This window comes from Corvus cornix, chromosome 7 (assembly GCF_000738735.6).
Source record: "Corvus cornix cornix isolate S_Up_H32 chromosome 7, ASM73873v5, whole genome shotgun sequence".
Taxonomy (NCBI): Eukaryota; Metazoa; Chordata; class Aves; order Passeriformes; family Corvidae; genus Corvus; species Corvus cornix.
The window spans coordinates 20,058,779-20,081,273 of NC_046337.1; the positions used below are offsets into that span (position 1 = coordinate 20,058,779).

Consider the following 22,495-nt stretch of genomic DNA (forward strand, 5'->3'; position numbering starts at 1 on the left):
TAAACCTTGACACCTTTTGTCTGCCTGGAGGAGCAGACAGTAGATTTTATTTGGGATCTGCCTACTGAAACCCCTTGTTTCACTAGCACTATGTGTCTGTTACTTTGTACCTATGGTTTTCCTGCCTTCTTTGTGAAAATTGGTAAGCAAATGGAAAACAAAAGTCTTAACAATGCTAAACAAATGCACAAGTTGTCTTAGGTTCAGACATACTTTTCCTCCTTTTTTTTTGTAGCAGAGTGAATCAGTTATGCAATCTTAGTTACCATGTTTATTTTTATTTTAACTTGGTGTTGCCCATAATGAATTTTGTTTGTATTTTCACATGCAGCAATGCTGAAAGTGGGATGAATGTTGGGATACTAGACATATTTGGATTTGAGAACTTCGCAAGAAATTCTTTTGAACAGCTGTGCATAAATATTGCTAATGAACAGATCCAGTTTTATTTCAATCAACATATCTTTGCACTGGAGCAGGTAAATTCAGCTCTGTTAAGGTCTAGCTGAATTAACCATCCTACACCATAATCATATTCAGGAGTACTCTATAAAATGGGTATGTGATTTAAATGTGAGATAATTACATCTTTCTGTTGAAGTTTTGTAAATGATTTTGTTGGGGCCTATAGAGCATTGGTGTGCACCATAAATGCCCTAATGATGATGTTGCTTTTACTGGTTCAATATTAAAACTGTGCTGGTGACTTTTGTAGATGGAATATCAGAGTGAGGGAATTGATGCTGCTACAGTGGAGTATGAGGACAACCGTCCACTTTTAGATATGTTCCTTCAGAAACCCATGGGTCTCCTCTCTCTGCTAGATGAAGAAAGTCGATTTCCTCAGGCAACAGACCTAACTTTAGTTGGTATGTGCAAGCAAAACTCTGGGAAAGGTCTGGGAAATGACAAATATATTGTAAGAGGATGCAATGTCATCTTTATTCAAGTTTTCCTAGCACAGTTGTCCTGAGTTTGTGTCATTTCATTTGACATTCAAGTATATTTTTCATTGTGCTTCATCATTTTTCTCTGCTTACGTGTTTTCTATCCTTTTCAAATTGGAAAAGTTGTCTTAAGTATCAGGTGGCAAGGGCTTATTGTTTTTCCAAGATTACAAGGAAATATCCTGTGTCTTGTACATGTATGTGGGATAGACCAGGCAGTACTTATCCCCATTTACTGAAGGGAAGGCTGAGACATGGTAGAATCTTGTATCTAGGACCACCCCATGGGTAGCATTAGTGTTGAAAGTAAAATTTAGATCTCCCAGGTTCCTAGGCCCACGTTTATCTAATTAGAAAATACTGCTTCACTTCAGATTATCTCGTCATAAATAGGAAGTGTGTGTTATTTCTGGTGTGCCATCTGGCTGAGTATTTCCCTGTCTTCATACATATTTTACATACATTTTAACAAATCTTGGTGCCAATCTTAAAATATGCAGCGCATGCCACATTTAAAGCTGTTGTCTTGCGTTTATTTACTAGAGCTGCATTTTTCCCTGTGATATGAAACAGAGTTCCATTTCCTTCAGTGGAATGTGCCGCAGAGACTCAAACTGTTAGAGAAAAATAACAGTTTCCAGTTAAATTGCACAATGCATGTACAAGGTTTTTCACTACTGCTAGGTTGAGCTGAAACTGGAATTCACGTCACAGATAGAATGAGTACTATAGTTTCATTCTGCTCCTTGTCTTGGTTTGAAAGACAGGTGTCTGCCACGGAAGGCAGGAACCTCCTTTGAAATGGAAAATATTACCTCTTTCTCTCTGAATTATTATTATAACTTTGAAATTAAGGGCTTCAGGCAAAGATATGGGAAAAGAATTAACAGTTCTTTATTTATGTATATATACACATGTAAATGTATACATACATATATATGTGTAACAAGGCAAACACACAACAACAACGGCAGCAAGAACAAGCAGAACCACAAACCCAGTGCCAGCCTCCCTGGGCCGCGGGCCCGGTCCCCTTCAGGCAGTTCCGCTCACAGCCGGCAGGGGCGCTGCTGGCTCCCGGCCGGGCAGGGCGCCTGCCATGGTTCCCCCGCGCCGGCAGGGGGCGCTGTGGTGCCGCGTCTCCCTCACGTGGTAATGGCGGGCGGGCTGGGTGGTGAAATGGGCTGCAGCAGGGACCTCGGAGCAGCGGCTGGAATGGCAGAGGCAGGCACACTCTGGGGCAGCAAACACAATGTAACAGAAAACTTCACAGCCTTAGCAGGAGCCAGGGGTGGCCGGGCAGACACAGGGTTTTGGGTTAGAGTGTAGTGAAAAAGCCCAAGGCAGTGGCAGACAACAGCAGGGCTGGGTCACTGCAGCACGCAGCCAGGGAGACACGCCCTCCAGGAAGGGGGAGGGAGGTTGGGGTCCCGAGTTTTCCCCTGAGGCACCGGAGTTGATGGTGAGGGCCTTTTCCAGTGAGGCAGGGTGTTCCATAAGGTGTCAGTTCACCAGCTGCTCCTATGAGCAAAGCCTCACTCACAGTAGACGCAGTAAAAAACACAGTAAAAAGATGGAGCTCCACGGTGGCAGCGAATTTTTCTCACAGCAACTACAGACTGGTGGTCTCTCCCTCTGATCCCAGGAGCGAGAGAGAGCTAGGAGCTGAGCCGAGCCCCTCAGCCCCCAACTAAAGTCTCGTGGTATCTTTGCCCTTCCCAATAGAAAACCCCTCAGGTAAGAGAGTAGCCCACTGCACCCTTCCCCCTACCTTGGCCACTTCTTTTGTATCTCTTAAGTACCAGTCCTTATTATCTCCTAGGTCACAGATGGGACAAAATTCCCTGAGAGAAAGTAAAAAAAAAAAAGGAAAAATACTAACCTCCAACACTCCTCCTTTGTGCACTAAAGTTGTCTGCCTCCCTGTGGGTTGCATAAATCAGTAAATACTGAATATTGAACTTCTACTTCCAGAGGCACTTTCCCTGGTCCAGTGCTGATTGGCCTTACTGCTGATCTGTACACAGCACAGCAAGATCCCTCAAGCAAACAGCAAAGTGGCGTATTTTGCCCTGTTCAGGTGTGCCAGACAGTCATTAATTCCACTCTGTCCCAGCCCCCAGAAATTCCAAATTTAGTTATTGTTGCTTTAAATACAAGCTCAATTAAGTGGTAATAGAAAGAAAAACCTAACACAAAATATTAATGGATTCTAACATTTAAAAAAAGCATTTTGATATTATTTTCTGATGTACACAGCATGACAGAGAATTTTATCAATTGTTTCTGGTCTCAGGTCTCTAGTTGCTTGTTCAGGTAAATTAGTATAATAGCAAGTTTTACAGTATAAACACTAATTCTCATTAACATGGGTTCCTTTGGATCCTGCTCCCTTCCAGGGCTGTTTCCTTGGCTCAGCAGGCAGGAATTGCTACCTGGGCCCTCAGTGTTGGACACATAGCACTAATTTCATTACAAAATATTAAATACCACAGGGCATAGAAGACATTTTTCTTAGAAACTGGTGTTTCTTTTTCTGACAGCTCTTTAGGGGTAATCACAGGAAACAGAAAGTCTCCTCAGAAGAGGTTTTATAGAGAAGCTTCTTCTTTTCTGTAGCAGTACAAAGGTATATGAGAGACAGTTCCAGACTGAACACAGTAACATATCCTTAAAACGTGATGCACAAAGCTAAATGAATGCAGAAAGGAAGAAAAATGCAAATAAGAGAAATAGAGAAAATACCAATAATAGGCATTTAAGTGAGTGTGATATATGCACAGTTCTGAGTGTACGTAGCTAAAATACCTTGCAAACCTTGCATATACATAAGTAAATTAGTTGGAAAATATGAGAAATCTTCTCACATCTTCTCATTGGATCTTCTTACTTAAAATTTTTCCATGGACAAAGGCATCCACAAACAGTGGTGTTTGAAAGAGAGTCTTACTGGACTAGTTTAAAATGAACTGTTCCATTCAGGTGTGACAGCTTGGTATTTCTGAGCAATCTGATAGTATGTGTTTGTAGCAGTTCTGACTTCTTGAGCAGCAATTTAGCAAACTGATTAGGATGAGGATTATAGTTATCCCTCTGTCACTTAAATCAATGTCTTTTCTCAATGTCTAGATAAATTTGAAGATAACTTACGATGCAAATACTTTTGGAGACCAAAAGGAGTGGAACTGTCATTTGGTATTCAGCACTATGCTGGAAAGGTAAGGTCATGTGATTTTTATTTGGTTCAAATAACAGTGGCATGGTCATTATTTGCTTTTAGCCAGAGTTTCTGCTTTATGGGTTTTATCCTCATTTTAATAGAAAAAATGATAAAGTTTATGCAAACATACACCATACACTCTGCAATGAAATTTTCATGTGTAGCAGTCCATTTTGGAGCCTATCCTTAGGGCTCTTACACAAATAGTGTAGACAGTAAGCATCTTTTGCCTGCAAGAAATCTGGCCTCAGAGATGCCAGTACTACAGTCATTTCAAAGGAGCAACTCTCTGGAGCCAGAGCAGGCTACATGCTTGGTAACAGCACATGAATGCCCCAGTAGTTCTGTGTGAGAATGTTATGTAAAGTATATGCATAGAAAGCAATGTAAACCAGTATCTGTAACAGAACTTAAAATCCTATAGAGTGCATTGGAAAGACTGGGACTTGCTAGTAGAGATGTTTTCTTGTACTTTTTAACACCTAACTTCTTTTGTTCTCAGAGGTTCACATTCACGTATTGTTTTATATGGGGAGTAACAGTCTGGCTTTCACCATCACGTGAGCTTTGCTTGCAATTTCAGGCCCAAATATTTGTTTATAGACAAAATCAAAATAGCCATGTTTTATATAGTTATCGATGAAGTCTCATCTCTGGATCATTATAAGACTCCAAAATTTTAAGATATATTCTAGTAAATTCTGTCAGGTTTTCTGTCTTGTTAAGGATAACTATTAAAATGCACACAGGTTTAGTTAGTTCTTTGTACCCACATGGCAAAATAATAAAAACACTACTGGCCAGTTCTCTATTGTAGGAGAACATTCAGTTTCTGTGTAAATGAATGTACTCCAGGGAAATTGGGCTAGAGAGGAATATTGCTAGTGATAATAAAACAGCTCTAGAAAATTATTGCAATTAAGCAAAAGGCAAAAATAACTGATTATTATATTAATACAAATACCCAGGCATTAATTTCTAATCAAAACAGGATAATTGAAATAGAGGAATGTTTTGTTTTCCTAATATGATTTTCAGTGCCATGAGAAGCTGTTTTAATGTACTACAATGTGTCCAACTTACTCCTGTTCCTCCAGCAGGTCTGTTTATAGATCACAGGTTTGATGCAGACAACCAATAGAAAGTGACCACCTGAGAACCATTTCTTACACTGCACGTAAATAATCAACTTAAGCTTTAATGAAATATCTCTGTTATGTTGCGTCATGCATAGAATAGTTTGACATGGCAAACCATAGCACAACAGGATTTAAGCCATTTAACCCAGTTTGATATACAATGGCATTCTATGAATATAGGTACTCTGTATAGCCAATTTACATTCTGAACACACTGTTGTAGTTCACTTTTAAGTCTTTTGCAGATAATTCATTTGCATGTAGACCCTAGCTGGTCTGCTTGGTCAATCCTGACTGTTCACATTTTAAAGAACATAGTAGCTTTTGGGTAATCCATTGCGTCAAAATTTTCTCATTCTGCTTTCCCACACTAGGTATTATATGATGCCTCTGCATTCCTTGAGAAGAACAGAGACACTCTTCCTGCTGACATAGTGGTGGTGTTGCGAACTTCAGAGAACAAACTTCTTCAGCAGCTGTTCTCTAGCCCATTAACAAAAACAGGTACTTTCTGCACAGCTTTGCTAACATTGTAACTTCTTCAGCTACCTGTTCTTCTCAAACTCTTACTTGATTCTGAACAATTTGTTTTTCAAGGATTTTGTCACATCTCCTTTCCAGAGTGTTTGTTATACTTTATTCTCTGATTTCAAGATTTCATTTCCTTTCAAAAGGAAATGAAATCTTGCGATTTCAATAAAGATCAATTTGGCAAGGTTTGGTTCATTTCCCTGCACTTCATGTCATCCCATGCCATTTTATTGTTTTCACTTTGCTTCAGAATTCTCTCCTTTTTTTTTTAGCATTTCATTTCATCAATTTCAGGGAACTTTGTTCCCTGATTTCAGGATTTCAATAAGTATAATTTAGGCAAGTTTCAGTCCTATTCATTGCACCTCATTTAATCCCAATCCATTTCGTTGTATTCACTCCATTTCCAAATTCTCTTTTTTTTTTTTCAGTTGCATTTGTTTTTATCATATTTCCTTTCCAGAATGTTTGTTACACTTTATTCTTTGATTTCAAGATTTCATTTCCTTTCATGAATCTTGTGCAGCAAGATTCTTCCCTGACTGCAGAGAAAGGGAGATTATCAGATGGGTAGGGCAAGAGTTCATTCTCAGGGCAGGATAAAAATACGGGAGTTTCTAGTTCTTAGTGCTTTGCTAAGATCAGTACACAGTTGATATTCTTGTGTACCATGGCTTACAGTTCATAAATCATGTGATGGTAGATCAAGGTGTTTCGCAGGTAATATCCATCTATTTAGAGGCACTGATGTAATACATAGTTTCTTACAAATTGTAAAAGCCATATACTAATAGGCTAACTTAAGGCTGACTTAAAGCTTGTTGACTTTGACTTACATGAAACTGCCAGATCTGTAGCTAAATAAAACAGCAAGATGAAGTTTGATTACTCCATGGATAGATGCCAGAATGCCAGTGCCATATGCAAATGATAGTTCTGCAGTATCCATGCAAACAAGCCAGCAGATGAGTACTTCTCTCAATACTTTCTACACTCTTGAAGCATTATTTTGTAATGAATAAGAAAAATATGTAATACCAAATGTAAATACAATGGATTGTACTAGATTGAAAAATTATTGTGAGCTGACATATGCAGATGAGTTTGTATGTTTGGGTGGAAATACTTGGTAGATGCATTAGATAGTGCTGTGTAGGCTTATTGTACATAGGCTGTAGATGCAATTCTGTGCCTGTGTAGCAGCTCTCTGCCTTGAATTTCTGGACTGTCAGTATCCCAGTTGTAGCATCTGGTTATGCATTTAACCTCTCTTGATATTTCTGTGTAGAAAAAGAACATCTGGAGAAAAAATTATATCGGAGCTTTTTTTGCACATGTAAAATTGATATCATAATATCTGTTTATATACTACAGAGGATAGATTCCTGTTACAGTGCAATTTTTCATGTAATTGGAAGGCTTTTGACTACCCCCCTTCAAATTACACTTTTAGAGGTCCCTGAGAGGTGAGGATCCAATGAGGAATCTGCTTCTCCATTCAGCTATAATGAGTTTAGATGGAGGGGAATATAGTTTATGATGGAGGATTGGTTTGTGCCCAAGTCAGGAACGAATCTTTCTGTTTACTACTACTCTACATTTGAGTCTGTGTTAAATTGATGAAAGAGATTATGATCAAGAAAAGCAAGCAAGAAAGCTCACACATGGTCAAATGTACCTCCACACCCTCTTTATAAGCTGTTTTATACCTTGGAGCTATTGTCAGAACGAAACCGATTAGGTGCTTTGTTCCACTTATCAGGCCAAATTATTGTAAATATTATACTTTTTTTTAATTGCTATTTTTAAGTCAGAAGGCTGATGCCTTCATGCAAACTCATCTTTTTCTGGCCTTACAGAGATATTTTCAGTAGCAGCAGCACTCAACTTGAGTATTTTGCCTAAGATGCATAGAAGGTTCAGTAAGAGATACTTCTCATTGCAGTTAATGTATAGTTACCGTGCTGGTATATTTTACCTATTTTTTTAGGTCTCTTACATTCCTTCCTTGTTTCCTATTTACATTAATTGAATGCTTTCTCCCTCCATTTACCTTTCTGTGAAGAGCACACAACTTGTCTGTATTTGTCAAGTTGGTACAGGACATCCTGATAAAAAAAATTATTGTGCATATGCATCTGTGCATGGTGTTGTAAGAATAGCTTAAAGCCCTTATGTCATTTTTATTTTTGAAAAGCCTTTGTGATTTTGCTCTTTTTTTCCAGCTGTCTGATATAATTGGCATTCACATCCTGTGTTGGGGCCTCTGTGTTCTAAACTCAGATTGTTGCCAGGTTTAGTTTTGGCAGCTTGCAAGATAAATGAAAGGTTTGGCTGAGAACAGAAGGCACTGCTGGCAATGCTGCTTCATCTCTGCTCAGTGAAGAAAGATAATGCTATTCTCTTAACTTTCTACAAAGATGCCTTTGTAAACAAAAGAATAGTGAGTGTGTATACGTCCCATTGTACTCTGTCCCTGTTTCTTAGCCTTCTTCCCTCCACTCAACATGTGCTTCATTCCTAAAGCAAACCAGAAAAAATACAGATTAAGATTCATGATCTGAGTACAATTTTCTCCAGCTTTTGGTCAGTTACTGACTGGTGCAAAAGTTAATAATTTACATGGGAGACATATTGCATCTTTCCAGGTAACCCTGACTTGAAATGGGCCTTCTGTGTGTGGTGTTTTGTTTGAAAATGAGTGACAGCACATTCTCACATCTGCTTGCAACTATCTCTGGAATGTGCAGTGTAGGTGGGTTTTGCCAAGCAGCGCTCTCCCATACGCGTTGCAGCCACTGGGTGGTGCTATCCCAGAAGCGAGAGGGAATGCGAGACTGTAATCGTGTGTCTGACGAGACTGAAAATGTAGTTCTTTAAATACCAAAAAGAACAAAAAGATGCCTTTCCCACCCTGAGATGATCCTCTGTTTGAAGTATATTTATATAACTGTCATATCTTCCACTGTCCAAAACTGAGCAGCATCAAGAAAATAAATACTAAAAAGCTAAATACTTTTACTAATTTAAGATCATGTTAATCCCTGTAATTTATCAAATACACTTATCCCCTCTTAACAAATGCTTCTATTTCACGGTAGCGGTCCATGCAATTTAAAGGGCCAGAAATTAACAGCAGGACATTAAATATACATTTGTAATAGTAAATTATCATTAGTAGAGTATGCAACTACTCATATGAGACATTGGAACTTAAACATTCTGGAACAAATTGTTTATATAATTGTTTTATATAATACAGCTTGTTTTGTCATCTTTCAGTGGAAACTTAGTCACATTCGGCGTGTTTTGAAATCTGCACTTTCTAGGGACCTTTAAGTTCAAAATTGTATGAATGTACTCTGATTTAATCTAACAGTTCTCCCAGTTGCTTCCATATCTGTCACTTTTTTTCTAAAGACGCAGCTTCTTGTACTGCCACTACTTTAGTTGCATATACATGTTCCCGTTTAGATAGAATGTATTCCTGGTTGTCTCTGGTCTTAGTTTATCACTGTTGCTGCTAAAGCATCAGAGAGAAAAGGAATCATGTGATCTGGAAAATGGAGTCCCCTTGTAAGAATAGAGGATTTTGGTTGGAAAAATCAGGACAGCCTTGATACATTCACCACTGAGGAGTCAGAGCACTTGACTCACTGTCCTGATATTCAAGAATTTTTTGCAGCCTCACCTATAAGGGGTGGTACTGTTGGATTGCTTGAGCAAAGCACCCCTGGGGGTTTTTGAGACTGCAGGGTTTTTATCTTCTTAGGAAAGCTGCATCACAACAAGGTTTTCTACTCTTGAAACACAGTCTTTGCAGACTTTTGCCCTTGCCATGACTCACAGACCTTCAGAACTTCTATCAGGGTCTCTCTGCTCTGCCTTAGGTCCTTACTTGAGATAGGGGAGAGAGTTGTCTCCTGCAGGGAGGGAAAGGGAAATCCTCCAGCCTTCCCACCAGAAGAGTAGAGATGCTGAGACACATCCTTATCCTTGCTCTGAGGATCAATAGGGGCTGTGCTTGGCTACATAGAAGAAGTACAAATCTGAGTACCACTACAGCAACATCATGTCTAGTAATTTTAGTAGCGTTGGGTATTGCTCACGCATTAGGGCAATGGAGTATCAATATATCATTGCTAATAAGCACTCCTTGTTTGTGGTGCCTATATATTTAAGCATAATCTGTCAAAGAGAGTTGGAGTGAAAGTGTTCACAACTGGGATGAAGGTTTTGGTTAGTCATGTTTTAACAAGGTAATTTTTTTTGTCCAAAGTAGAATTTTTTTCCAGACACCAGTTATTTATAATTCATCTGTCTAAAGGTCATTTCCCCTCCTCAGTATTGAGTTTTAGTCTGTGTTCTTTCTGCCTTTGAGTCTCTAACCTTGCTTATGGCCCTCAGATGAAAAGTAATTATAAACAGTGTATGTCTGTTTACCATACCAAAACAAACAACTAAGAGAGAATGTGAAAAAAATGTTTCAAGCTACCTTTATACACACAAAAGAACAAAAGAACTAGGACCTTTTGCAATATCGCTTCAGAGAACTGCTTTTCACCACTTCTTGGCGACAAGATTACTATCACCAGTATTAACTTGTCTGTAACTGTGATAGCATGTGATTCCTCATGATGAGTCAGAAACCAAAGGAAAGAGATTTTCCTGCATTTCAGTCCCATGAACAGGTACTGCTGGGCATACATGGAGTGTAATCTTGGCAAGTCAAAATCATAGGTGCTTTGCCATTGTTTTCAGTAGAACCGTGGTTTGAGCTGTCATGTCTGTCACTGTGCACTCCTATTGAGCACAGGCCCTTACTCTAGCAATAAGTAGTGGTAGGTCTCTTGGTTTGGTGTGTTTCATTCACTGAAATATAACATGTTTCCATTTGGGTTTAGTGTGGTTTTTTCCTCTTAATTCCATACATCACAATAGAACCAAAGGTTCAAATACATTTTAATTTTACTGATTTATTCCACAATAAAATCTTTTTGTAATGGTACTTTTGTGTTAGTATTTTCACCTTTAGGAGATCAGGCGCTCTTAAGTCAAATGAATTGGAAACAAAGTCATTGTAATTACAGTATCTTTGCTTAAAAATGAATCAAAATTATGTTGTGTAAGACTTTCAGTAAAGTTAATGGAAGCTGTATATTAAACACACAAAAATAGTTTTTGCTCTGCTGCCAGTGAGTTGTATGCAAAGAGAGGCTTTAAACCACAGCTGTGCACCGCAACAGTCATGAACTTTACTGGGTTGCAGATGTGGGACATCAGTAAACTAAATTAATTGTAGCTTAACTGAGCTTGGGAGGTAGAGTGATGGATTACTTTTTTGAGCTTCTCACTTGAGCATTTTACAGTTCAGTGTTTATTTTTCTTCATACCCTAAGGTTTTGCATCATAGGACAAATGCAGTACGGATACTTGTATTATAATGCTTGCTAGCAGTAGGATCCAAAAAATGCTCTAAAATAGTCCTAAAAATGGAACTCATCTAGAAACAGAACCATCTATCAGATCAAAGTTAAGGTCTCAGTCTTGCTAAAGCTTTATATAAAGTATAACAATTATTTGCTGTTGAGAATAACTCCCTATAAATAGTGTCAATGAATCTCTGGAATTGCACATGGCAGTAAGCACAACAGCTGAGTGTTGTCAAGTTACATTTACCACAATTATGTTTGGTAAAGGGTGTTGCCCAAACAGAATTACACTGCTTTTAATCTGAGACTTTACAGATTATATTGTACTGAAAATGAATAACAGGACATAGATTGTTTTTGTCTCCAAGTGCTTGCAAATTGAACTCTAATAAAAGTAGAAGTGGACAAGTTCAAGAATAGATCTTTATTAATTTACTGATTTGATTTATAATAGACCATTCTCTTTAGAACAAATCTTGAGAATAATTTTTCTTTGCCTTTTTATCAGAAGAGAGCAGATACCTTTCCCAATTTTCATGTTTCTGGCCTAACTTCTCAATCCTATAATGAGCATGATTTCACAGTAGTGAATAGTAATTAATCTTAACACTGCACTGTAAACTAATTAAATTCATATTGAGGAAACAAAAGAAACGTCACATAAAAGATGCTAGTTTTTAATATCAACTAGAAGCCTGTGGGATTTCACTGTGCACCATATACAGAATTTAAATAGAGAAATATTCAGAGAACATTATACTGTTGTTTTAATGAGTAGTTTACTTGACAGTTTCTACAGGCACTCTGTGCTGTAAGGTCAAACTGTGTCAAAGATGCTCAGTATGTCATTGGAAGCATTCAGTAGCTCTCAAGATTAAATCCTAGAAGAGCAATTATTCTTAAATTTGCTAGTGAGTTTTGAGAGCAGATAACTTTGTTGAATATTCAGATAATCTTACTCATATGAACATCCATAATGTTTTTTGGTGTGTCCTTTGCAAAAACGTGCTTATATTTCCCTCTCTTTCAAAATAATTGCATTAAGGGATTAATATATCTAAAGGATGAATGTAGTGGGTGGAAAATAAATCTCTGAGTCTATGCTAGATTTTGTATATTAATTTCAGAGTATTTTGTACAGTCTTACTAAGATTTTGTACTTTTATCTTTTTTTTTATTCCTTCGCCTTACAACAAGCTGCAAAGGCCAGTACTTTACTGAACCAACATTATTTATTATTATTTGACTTTGTCTTCCTTATTCCAGCCTGACTTGTCTTGATGCAAGAGTAGTTAATTGAGCTGCCTGGATAGCAGGTTACAGTGTGTGACAAAGACAGAAAATGTGTTTGTGGGTATTTGTATGAATGGGTATTTATTTCATTAGAAGTGGAGATAAAAATATAATTAATGATTTGCTTTACTACAAAAGTAACTGATTTTATGCCAACTGTGATTATATACAGAAGTGCTGACATCCAGGGGAGCAATGGTTCAGTTGAGAAGCCTTTGAGACTTGATTAAATTAGTTGTCAAAATCATTAATGCCTAGATTTCAAAAATGGTAAGGTCTGGGACTTTCATAAAGTTCTGTAACCTTGTTTCATCTTAAATTAAGACTTTTAAAAGTCAGTTCTTGCCTTGAAGTTTCAAAACTTCAAACTTTCGAAACTTGGTTTTGGTACCGTTTTTCAGCCTGTCTAGCCTTAGGTTCTTGATGACTGGGGAGAGTGATAGTCATAGTGAGGTCAGAGAAAATGTTCCATCATTTTTTTCCATGTGCTTTCAGTTGCATCTTTATACCTGAATTTTTGCCACTGAATTCATTGGGAGTCTTCACTGGCTTTAGTGGGATTTTGACTGTGTATGTATGGAGCAGCTTCAGCAGCAGGTCCTGAGTGATGGAATATATACTATAAAATTTTTAAACATTGTATGCAGAATGAACATACTCTGGAAATACAAGCAAAGGGCTAGAAATCACAGTTCTTGACTTCTCCTGATTTCCTGTTTATTCACTGTTGTAGAAACTTACTTTGGCCTCAAGCTTAACTGAGCACTATGAAGCTTAATAGATAGAACAATGAGATAGCTACCATGTTCTTTATAATCATACTTTTACTTTTCTGGATAAAGGATATACATTTTGGGGGAAAAAATTTCTTACATAACATGCAAGAGAAAGTATGTCAATTACATAAAACAATGAGGGAGACTAGAGCTGAATGAGAATGTAGGATAACCATATATCCAACCTGTGTATGCTTTTAGAACTATTCTTCCACATACCTCTGGAAGAAGAAATAAACTTGTCCAGCCTGAGTAGATGTAAGTAAAACAAGGTTATTTTGACCAATGCTTAAAATCAGTGAAGAATTCCTCAATAATGAAGTTTCAAAGAAAATTCACCTCTGTAGTTTTCTTCTAATCTCAGTTACCGGTGTGGTACAGGTACCAGGGCAATCTGCTGGGGCAGCAGAAAACCTTGTACTGATGGTGAGGTACTCTCCTGACAGCAGCAGTGTTCTGTCCTGTCTGCTGTTCCGCCAAGAATTCAATTTTTGTTGTACTGAGCTGATTACATACAACAGCATCAAACCATGCATTGCAAGAGATGTGGAAGGAAATTACTAAGGACCATATCTGAAAGAAATGGCCCATGTCTTCTGACAACATATAAATCATAAAAAGCCAAGCCAATTTGTTCTGTAATACAGCAGCTGAAAGCCTGACTGGATCAGGCTGTGACCAGCCTCTCTTCAGCCAGCCAGTTGGTCAGGTCTCCAACTAGTCAGGCTAAACTGCAACTAGACCTGACTAAAGAAAATGGTGAACATCAAGCAGCAGAAAATTGCAGTATTGTTTATACAAGAACTTTGTTTTTTCCAAACTTTTAAAATGTATTTCATTTTTGTCTAGATGCAGCTTCAGGTAGTCAGCACTCACTGCACTTAGTGTGCCACTCCTATCATTAATCCTGTGTTTGGACAGAGATGCCCAACCTATGCCCTCCTGGCTGTGGCCAGATAGCAATCTACTCCCTGCTCTGCCACTCTGTTTTCCAGAACCACGTGATCATCCCTTGGCCTGTGCCCAGGAACCTCTTTATCATGTTATCAGGCTATACCATATGTGTTTTGCCTACTGTCTGTAAGTTTGCTCATGTCACAGGACTATGAGAATCACATAAGGTTTGCTTGTATATCCTGTGACCACATACTGTGCCCATGATACTTCAGGAAAGGTCTGTGTTTCAGTGAACATACTCCCAATCGAGTAGATGACTATACATTTGATTCAATTTAGCTTGAAAGTTGGGCATGTTGCTTAAAGCAGCAATTAGTACTTGAGATTGTGTTAGAAAAATATCTTGGGCACTACCACTAACTAGCTTAATTAGTACCATAATTTGTTCTTCTTTAGTAGGTAAGGATAAAAGTTAAGATTTTTCTTACTGTCATCATGCATTCATCATAGATATGTGTAGAGTACTGTAGGCAGTTTGACCTTCATTTCATCTCAGCTGCTGTCAGTGTCTTAGTTGCCTTCCATTCTACAAGAAGCCAACTAACCTACTGTGTTAAAACAATACTTAAACATAGCAGTGATGATGCTTACAAGTGAAGTTTTATTTGTTGCTGTAGACGTGATGCTGTGTGTTTGCCAGTGTGTGCCTTCTAATGCAGGAAGTGACCACTGAAGTGTCTGCAATGTGTGCAGTAGAAAGCATAACAGCACTGAACTTATACTCAGGTTCTCCAATCCCAGTCTAGCAATGTAAAGCTTTTAAGTATCTGTAAATATGATTGATGTCTACTTCAGGCCAAAAAGACTAAAGAAATCCTTAATCTAATAGAGAGTCAGTGTCAGAATTCCTCAGTTCACTATGGCATGAATTTTTCATTTAAAATAATCTGGGCCAAAAACATGCATATTTTTGCTTCTGAAGCAAATATTCATAATTAGATTATTCCCAGGTGGGCTTCACTATTACTAAGGTTTTATGTTGATCAGATTCTGTTTGGTAATATGTATCTGATTTTGGAAATACTATTTCTTGGTTTTATTTTTAATAGAAAGTAAAGTAATTCTCCTTCCAGAAGAAGCAGTAGTTGAGGTCTATCTGTATTGATAGTTGTGCTCAACAGACAGTATTTTTATAAATACATTCTTGTGTAAAATGTGTAGTATGTGATAAAATTGGATTCTTAGCTTTTTTATTGCACAAGATTAGCTTAAAGGACTTCAATAACTCAAAAGAATAGAGTTTTGATAGTCAGTGACCAGATTCAAATTAGTACCCAATAAAAAAAGTACATGTATTCATTTGTAGTTGAGCTAAAAGCTTAGTCTTACAGTAGATGAAAATGCATTACAGAGATAAGCAGTCGACTTCCTTCGGCTCGATAAAATGTACTGAAAGGAAAGACAGAGAAGAATCTGTGCATGTCAAAGACATTGTCTGGCCCTGTACCTCTTCTGGAGTGTGAGTGCTTAGCTGTGATTAGAAGTCATGTCAATGAAATGTGAATGCATTGTAGCATTTCTGACCATATTATACTGTATCTACATGGTGTTTGAAGTAACCCCTCTTTATCTGAACCAGAAGCATGAAAGAAATTAATAAAACATATGAGGATAAGGAAAGAGCCTGTATTTACCCTCTATATAATAGTAATATCCCTGGTACGACATGTACAGTAAGGTGACATTGTCATTAGGCTTTTTCTCTGTAAGTCATTTGCTCTTCACAAACTGGATGTTCTATCAAAGCTTAATGTATTTCTTACCTGGCATGCTCTTACTTTGGGAGGAATGATCTATTGCAGACATAACCAAAATGAGGTTATAAATACAGTGCTGATATTGCTAATATTTGCTTGATACTCCTTACAGAACCCATCACCTAAGAATAAATGAAGCACAGACAAACCATAGTTAACGTCAGAACATCCAGCCAGAGAGTGTACTTTTCCTAATTAGTACATAAAGTCAACAGCTGGACAAATAATTAATTCAGCCAGATCACACAGTGAGTAACTACCAGGGATGCAAATGAGAAGCCAGGAATGCTGACTAGTCCTTTTTGAGATCTGGAGACCACTTCCTAAGTCCAGCTTGAAAAAACAAAACCACATTTCTTCTTCGTGTGTGATGTAAATACTTACAAAACTTCTCCTGCCTGGCTTTGCATAATAGATGAGATGCAGTTCTTTGATAATGTGGTCTTTCTCACCTAGCTGAAATGAGGCATCAGTGAAGAATATGTTTGCAGAGATGTGAGATCTTCTAAACAGATTCAAGTCAAAGGGAGGTTTGCTGAGCACTGACCCTGAGCTTAGCCAGTGAGTGCATAATTTTGTGCTGCTACTTCTTTTTCCATTGGAAATTCTAAGAGAATTTCACAAACTTTAATGACTGAAACTTCTCAAAGCATTAAAGTCATTCTCAACTTCATTGAACTGAGGAAAAAAAGAGAAACATTAGCTCTGACTGACTCCTTCACTGGCACAATGAATCCCAGAGACCTTAGTCTCTGATCCAGACGCATAGGTAGGAGCCTTAATTGTTCAGATGAGCAATCCCATTGAACTGAAGTGCATGTGAGTAAAATTAAACATGTACATGTTTAAAAGATTAGTCCTAACTTTAACCATTAGCTTCTCTCCCCTCCCTCAGAAAAAACCCCAAAACCTAAGACAATTTTGAGAGGGTTTAGTATCACTTAATTGGTCCATTTTATGGACTTGGATTAAATGTAGGTAGCATTTGGTCTACAGGGATATCATTTGTATTTTCTCTAAAGTTTTGACCATATAATTAGCATGAAGCTAGACTTCTGAAAGGTGCAATGCAATCTTTCAACCTTTAACCAGTTTAACCTTTCAAGGAACCCATGGCAGTTCAAGCTGGTGATGTTATTATCTGAAAGCATTTGTTCTTCAAATATTGATGCTTTTCACAAAGTGGAATAACATTTAATTATTTTTGATGTGTTAAGGTGTAAGTTACCTTGTAAATGAAAATCAAATGCAGGGATAGGTACCAAATTTTACTGCCTGTGAACACCATGCTAACCCTGGGTGAAACATTCCTTATTACATAGACTAACTTTCAAACCACATTTATTCTGTTCATTAATTTTAATGGCTGAGACATGTTAAAGATTGATAGTTATTTTTCCTCAGCATGAGCTACATGAGATGAGTAATTCAGAAACTTTTGTTGAAGCATCATTTTGTGTTTCAGCTGAAAAAGAAAATCCTAGTAATATTTTTTCCATGGATTCAATCTAACGCTACAAGTAATTACATAGGAATTCATCTGACACATGAAATAAGCTCTGGTAAGAATCCATTCCTAGAAGGAAGTAATTGCTGAACAAAGGCATGATAGGTAAAGTGTTTCTTTTTTTAAGTGGGACCTGAACACCTTGGTGGTTTTTTTGTTTGTGAAATCATTAAAGATTTTTGATTAATGGAAAGGTTTGTTTATTTGCTTGGCTTACCAGATCAGAAATGTTTAGTTTTAGTTTTGCGTGAAAACTAAAGGAAACCTCCAGGGTATTAATGATGAACCCTAGAAACCTAATGCCAGCAGTGAGTGTGGTGAACCTTGAGCAGCTGTAGAACCATTCTAAATTTTATTTGATTATTACAGTTTTTTAAGTTGTTAAAAAATACAACAAAATTTTAGTAATTTTAAACAGTCTGATTCAAAGTCATTTCTTCTCCCAACTCCCCTCTTTTATCACATGTTGTGTTGCCAGTTCTTCAGTGCAAGGCTTTCAAGCTTTAGACTTGCTAATCTGAAACCTAGCCAAAACCAACCTTTCCAAGCTATTTTAGCCAAAAAAGGCCCATAAGAGTAATTTCTAACATACAAAAATAGCAAAATTGCAACTAGGAGAAAAATTATTTCACCATCTACTTGTTCATTAAAGTCCTCGTTTTAACTTGGAGAGATACATGTATTTACAATATGTGCCATGTATGTACATAGATATTCAAGATTTCCCAAACAGTTGTGGTTCTCATTAACACACACAGTATAACAGCCAAAGCAGTTTCCAGAATAGTGGAAACTGCTTGTTCTGGACCGTGATTTAGACTGGCAGGTAACATATGATGTTAGATCTGCAAATGACATGCCAGTTTTGCAGCATTGTGTCAATACCAGTGCCAGCAGCTTAAAAGATAAATACTTCTTTAAATTAATTCACAATGTTCAAATGAAGAAAGCTGTGTTTGAGTGCTGGCCCACAGGTTGTTTTCAGGGGTTTCGTATTTTTCTTTTTCAGAGGAAGGTAAGAGCAAAAGTTCCTTTCAGTGTTACAGTGGACACTGGGTTTTCTCTGCTCTCTTAGGGAATTATTACCAGTGATTGGTTTTCTTTACCAGCGATTTCATGTTCTTGGTTTTCGTTTTTCCAATCATGCCTCCTTACTAGTTATGTAATACATAGTTTAGCAAAACTCTGAAGACTGTTTAGAGTTATTCCCTTTCTGTAAAGCAAACAGCTAAACATTGGAGTTGATGCAAACAAGTCATTTAGCATCTGAAAGAAGTGTTAACACTTTATTTACATTTAAATTAAAATAGACACTTATTTATGTGTTCTGGTTCTGAAAGGTGTGTGGTACATCTGCAGAGGCCTATTGTTTATTCATGCTGTAAATCCTTTGAAATGTGTTAAAATGCTTCCCACTCATTATAAAAATCCTGCCACCCATGGATTAGGGCTTTGATGTCACCAATCCTGCTTCAAAGGGTTCTTTCAATGCTATTAATCACAGTTTAGCCTCTGAAGATATAGCCAGAGAAAACATTTGGACATCTTGTGCTAGACTTGCTAAAACTTGAAATATACAGAGTGTCTTGCATATGCAAGTCCGATATCACTTCCTCTCTCTTCTCCTAGCCTTTATTTTGAAAAGCTATTTTGTGATGACTTTGGCTTTCTACAAGTACAGAAGAAAAAGTTTAGGACACATCATACTTTACATTTTAAAAAAGGCACCAGTCTTTTGCTTGACACCACAATGTATTTTTGCCTGCGAAATTGAGTCAGTCTTTAAAAACCCTGAGTTACTATAAGATTGAGGATTGTATGTCAAAAGTTCAAAAAATGATGCAGTCTTATCATTTTCTCATCTCTCTCATTTGTTTTTGAGTTTAAGATACTGTCTTAATGCTTGAGTATCCACGTGATTTCATAGAAACAGGATTGTTTCTGTAGTCTTTTTGCTCTCTGAAATCTCTCAATGGGTCACAGAGAAATTGATTACTAGTGATTGAGCTGTATGCCTCTGTGCTGTCGTTGTTTTCATCAGCTCAGTAGCTAAGGTCAGTGGCATACCACCTTATCACTGACTTTTTCCTCCCCTCTAAATCAACACTGCACTCTGTCATGCCCGTGCTGAATGCTCTGCAGGCACAATTGGTAATGAGAGGGGTGTGGAAGAAGTGTGATGGTGTCTGCTATTTTTAGTACTATTGTACAGACTGATTTTACACCATACAAATTTTTCCCTTCTAAGCTTTTTGAATAGTTTGTGCAGTATAAATTTCTTTCTTTTTGAACAGGTAATTTGGCACAAGCAAGAGCCAGAGTGACAGCAGCATCTCGGTCTTTGCCTCCGCAGCTCAGTGCTGGGCGTATCAAGGTTAGTAGTGTTCCCTTTGAAGACAGGCAGTTGTTTATAAGATATTAGTGAGACTGTGTACACAATACTTAGCTGATGTGGGTATATAGCAAGGTTCTTACCAAGTAAGAGCCTTCTTTTACTATCAGTAACATACACCTTGTCTTGGAGTATGGTTTCCAGTTTTAATGATGAACTTATTACAGAATTCAGTGAAGAATCAATTTACTACTGATTAATCTTTAAACCTTTGGACTGAAATCTCAGTTACATTGATGTCAATAGTCCTCTTTGTTTCAATGGGGTCAAGGTTTTCCTCTGACAATTTTGACCTAGAAAGAGGTCTTACTTGGTAAAATTTCAATAGTGTATTTAACAGTATAAAAGGCAAAATAAAATTTACAAAAAAAAATCTATTTTTTTTTTATTTAACTTTGAAGTGAAAAAACAGGAAATATTTGTGACTGGTAGATAACTGGAAAAGAATGACTCATCAAAATCACTATTCTCTAAAAAGAACTGTAGAATTTAAATGCTGCTGAATTTTGCCATGAAAGTATGTGGCCTAACTGCAAGATGGGATAATTTTATGGCAATTAGTAGGATTACAACTGAGTACACTTAATTTGTGAGGAAGCCTCTTGTCCCTTGAAGCTGATGGCATGAACACCCCTTCCCTACTTCCTAAGTAGTGCTTGTTAGAATTAGCGTATTTAAGGTTTGGGGTTTTGGGTTTTTTGCCTTCAAAGCAAACAGTAATAAATTTTAAAAACAAGTGTGGTAACAGCAACTGTTCGAAAGTCTACAAAATTTTATGTTCTGGGTTTTCTATTTCTTCTTATTATCTTCTGGTATTTGGAGCTCATGCTCAAACATCAGTGTGGTTATTTATGTCATCCAGATGTCTGTATCCTTCACTGTACCTGCAAATACAGATGTGGATTTCAGACTATTATTTCCTGTCTGGTGTAAATACTTTTGGTGCTGAAGGCTGGCCTTTCCAATTTTCTTGTGTTACATACACATTTTCTTCCACATCCAGCTGTATTCAGCCCAAGCTTTCTAAGCACGCATTTTATTGATACAGCAGGAATGTAATAAAGCAGTTTGCTTCTAGAGCTTTACTAAACAGAATAAGTTAATAAGTACTCTTTAAAAGGAGTACATTTTAAAAGGAGCTGAAAGAAAAGACGTGTAAGTGCAACACTATTCAGAAAATGTTAATTTAAATACTTTCTAGATAAATCACTATTTCTTAGACTTTTATAAAGCACCTAATTAAAAGAACTTCAGGAAACGTATTTTAAATTATTTTAAAATTTGTTTTAAAAAATCCAAATGTAATGATTTTGTTTGGAAGTTTGGAAATTTTTTATCATTATTTAATTTAAGAGGGTTTTTTGCTTAACATATTTTTGTTTTTACAGTATTTCATACCATGCCAGCAGCAGGTCAATATGTGGAAAGTCATCATTTTGAGTGACTTCATAAGGCGACATGATGTCATAAATTGTTCTTTTAATATTGTTTCAAAACTATTAGAAATGATCTTTTTAGTGATGAAACAGTTTGACTTTTGTAGGTCAGGCTGTTTTCCATTACAGTTGTAATTATATAAATTCACATTGTAAATCACTACAGCTGTCATGTAAAAGTGTGACTTAACAGTTGAAATATCTTCATTTTTGTTTAAAAAGAGTAGCTAGTGATTTAAAATACAAGATATCATGGCATTCTTATTCTTATATCATGACATTCTTATTATGTTCGGTCATTTTCTAGCAAGCCAGTTGTGAGAAAGACTTTTGTCTGTTGTACATGAGGTTGTTGCCCTACTATAACATTTTGTGGCTTCATAGACAAGCGATGTTGTAAATTTATGAGAGACAAAACTTCTAAAAAGTCTTACAAGAAAATCACCCTAGCTGCAGGGTCTATCAGAATTTTTCTAATGAAAACTTCAAATATTTCTTGTCAAAAAGATTTGGAAACTAATTCTAGTTCTTACATATTGCACAGATCTGAATTTACAACTTCATTCATAGGAAAAGAAATCTAACAATACTGCTTTTAGCCTAGTTTTCTGAGAAAAAGTGTTTTACATCTCCTCTGTGAGTCTTTCTGTGCATTCATTCCCTTTCCCCCCATGAAAAAAACTCAAACTAAAAGAAAACTCTTTTGAATTCAGCAGCCTGTTGTAAACCCTGTTTGATACTGTGGCAGTCCCAAGATGGTAAGATTCTACAGGTCTGGTGGAAATAAGTAGCTGTAAAAAGGAGATGACACGCCCTTTATTGACCAGCAGATATTTGAGATATGAGAGGTTGTGAGTGCTCAATCTCCAACAACAATATCACTGTGTCTCTGCTTTTCTAGACACAGAAGACTCCTATTTAGAACCTCAAATTCATTGGCGTTTGGGCTCAGATCAGTCCTCAAACTATTTGCTTTTGTTCTTGATTTGATGTCATTTATAATTAAATTGTGTGTCTTTTAGTATTAAATATACCAGTTATTCTGAACTTACTGTCAGTGTTCGCTGTTACGGCTTTTGTCTTCTACCTGACATTTACTAGAGATTTA

At 37.0% G+C, this 22,495-nt stretch overlaps 1 protein-coding gene across 22 annotated transcripts in view; it reads left to right on the plus strand.

Moving 5' to 3' along the window:
• Positions 1-22,495, plus strand: part of MYO3B (myosin IIIB) — a 248,769-nt gene that overhangs the window by 106,999 nt on the left and 119,275 nt on the right. For all 22 annotated transcript variants that reach the window (XR_002047282.3, XM_019290511.3, XM_039554756.1 and 19 more), the window contains 5 exons: positions 332-479; positions 716-869; positions 4,077-4,165; positions 5,681-5,810; positions 19,854-19,933. Coding sequence is in view for 21 of the 22 variants with exons in the window: in XM_019290511.3 (XP_019146056.1) it covers positions 332-479; positions 716-869; positions 4,077-4,165; positions 5,681-5,810; positions 19,854-19,933 (601 nt within the window). In the remaining variant the exon portion in view is untranslated. The remainder of the gene's footprint in view (positions 1-331; positions 480-715; positions 870-4,076; positions 4,166-5,680; positions 5,811-19,853; positions 19,934-22,495) is intronic.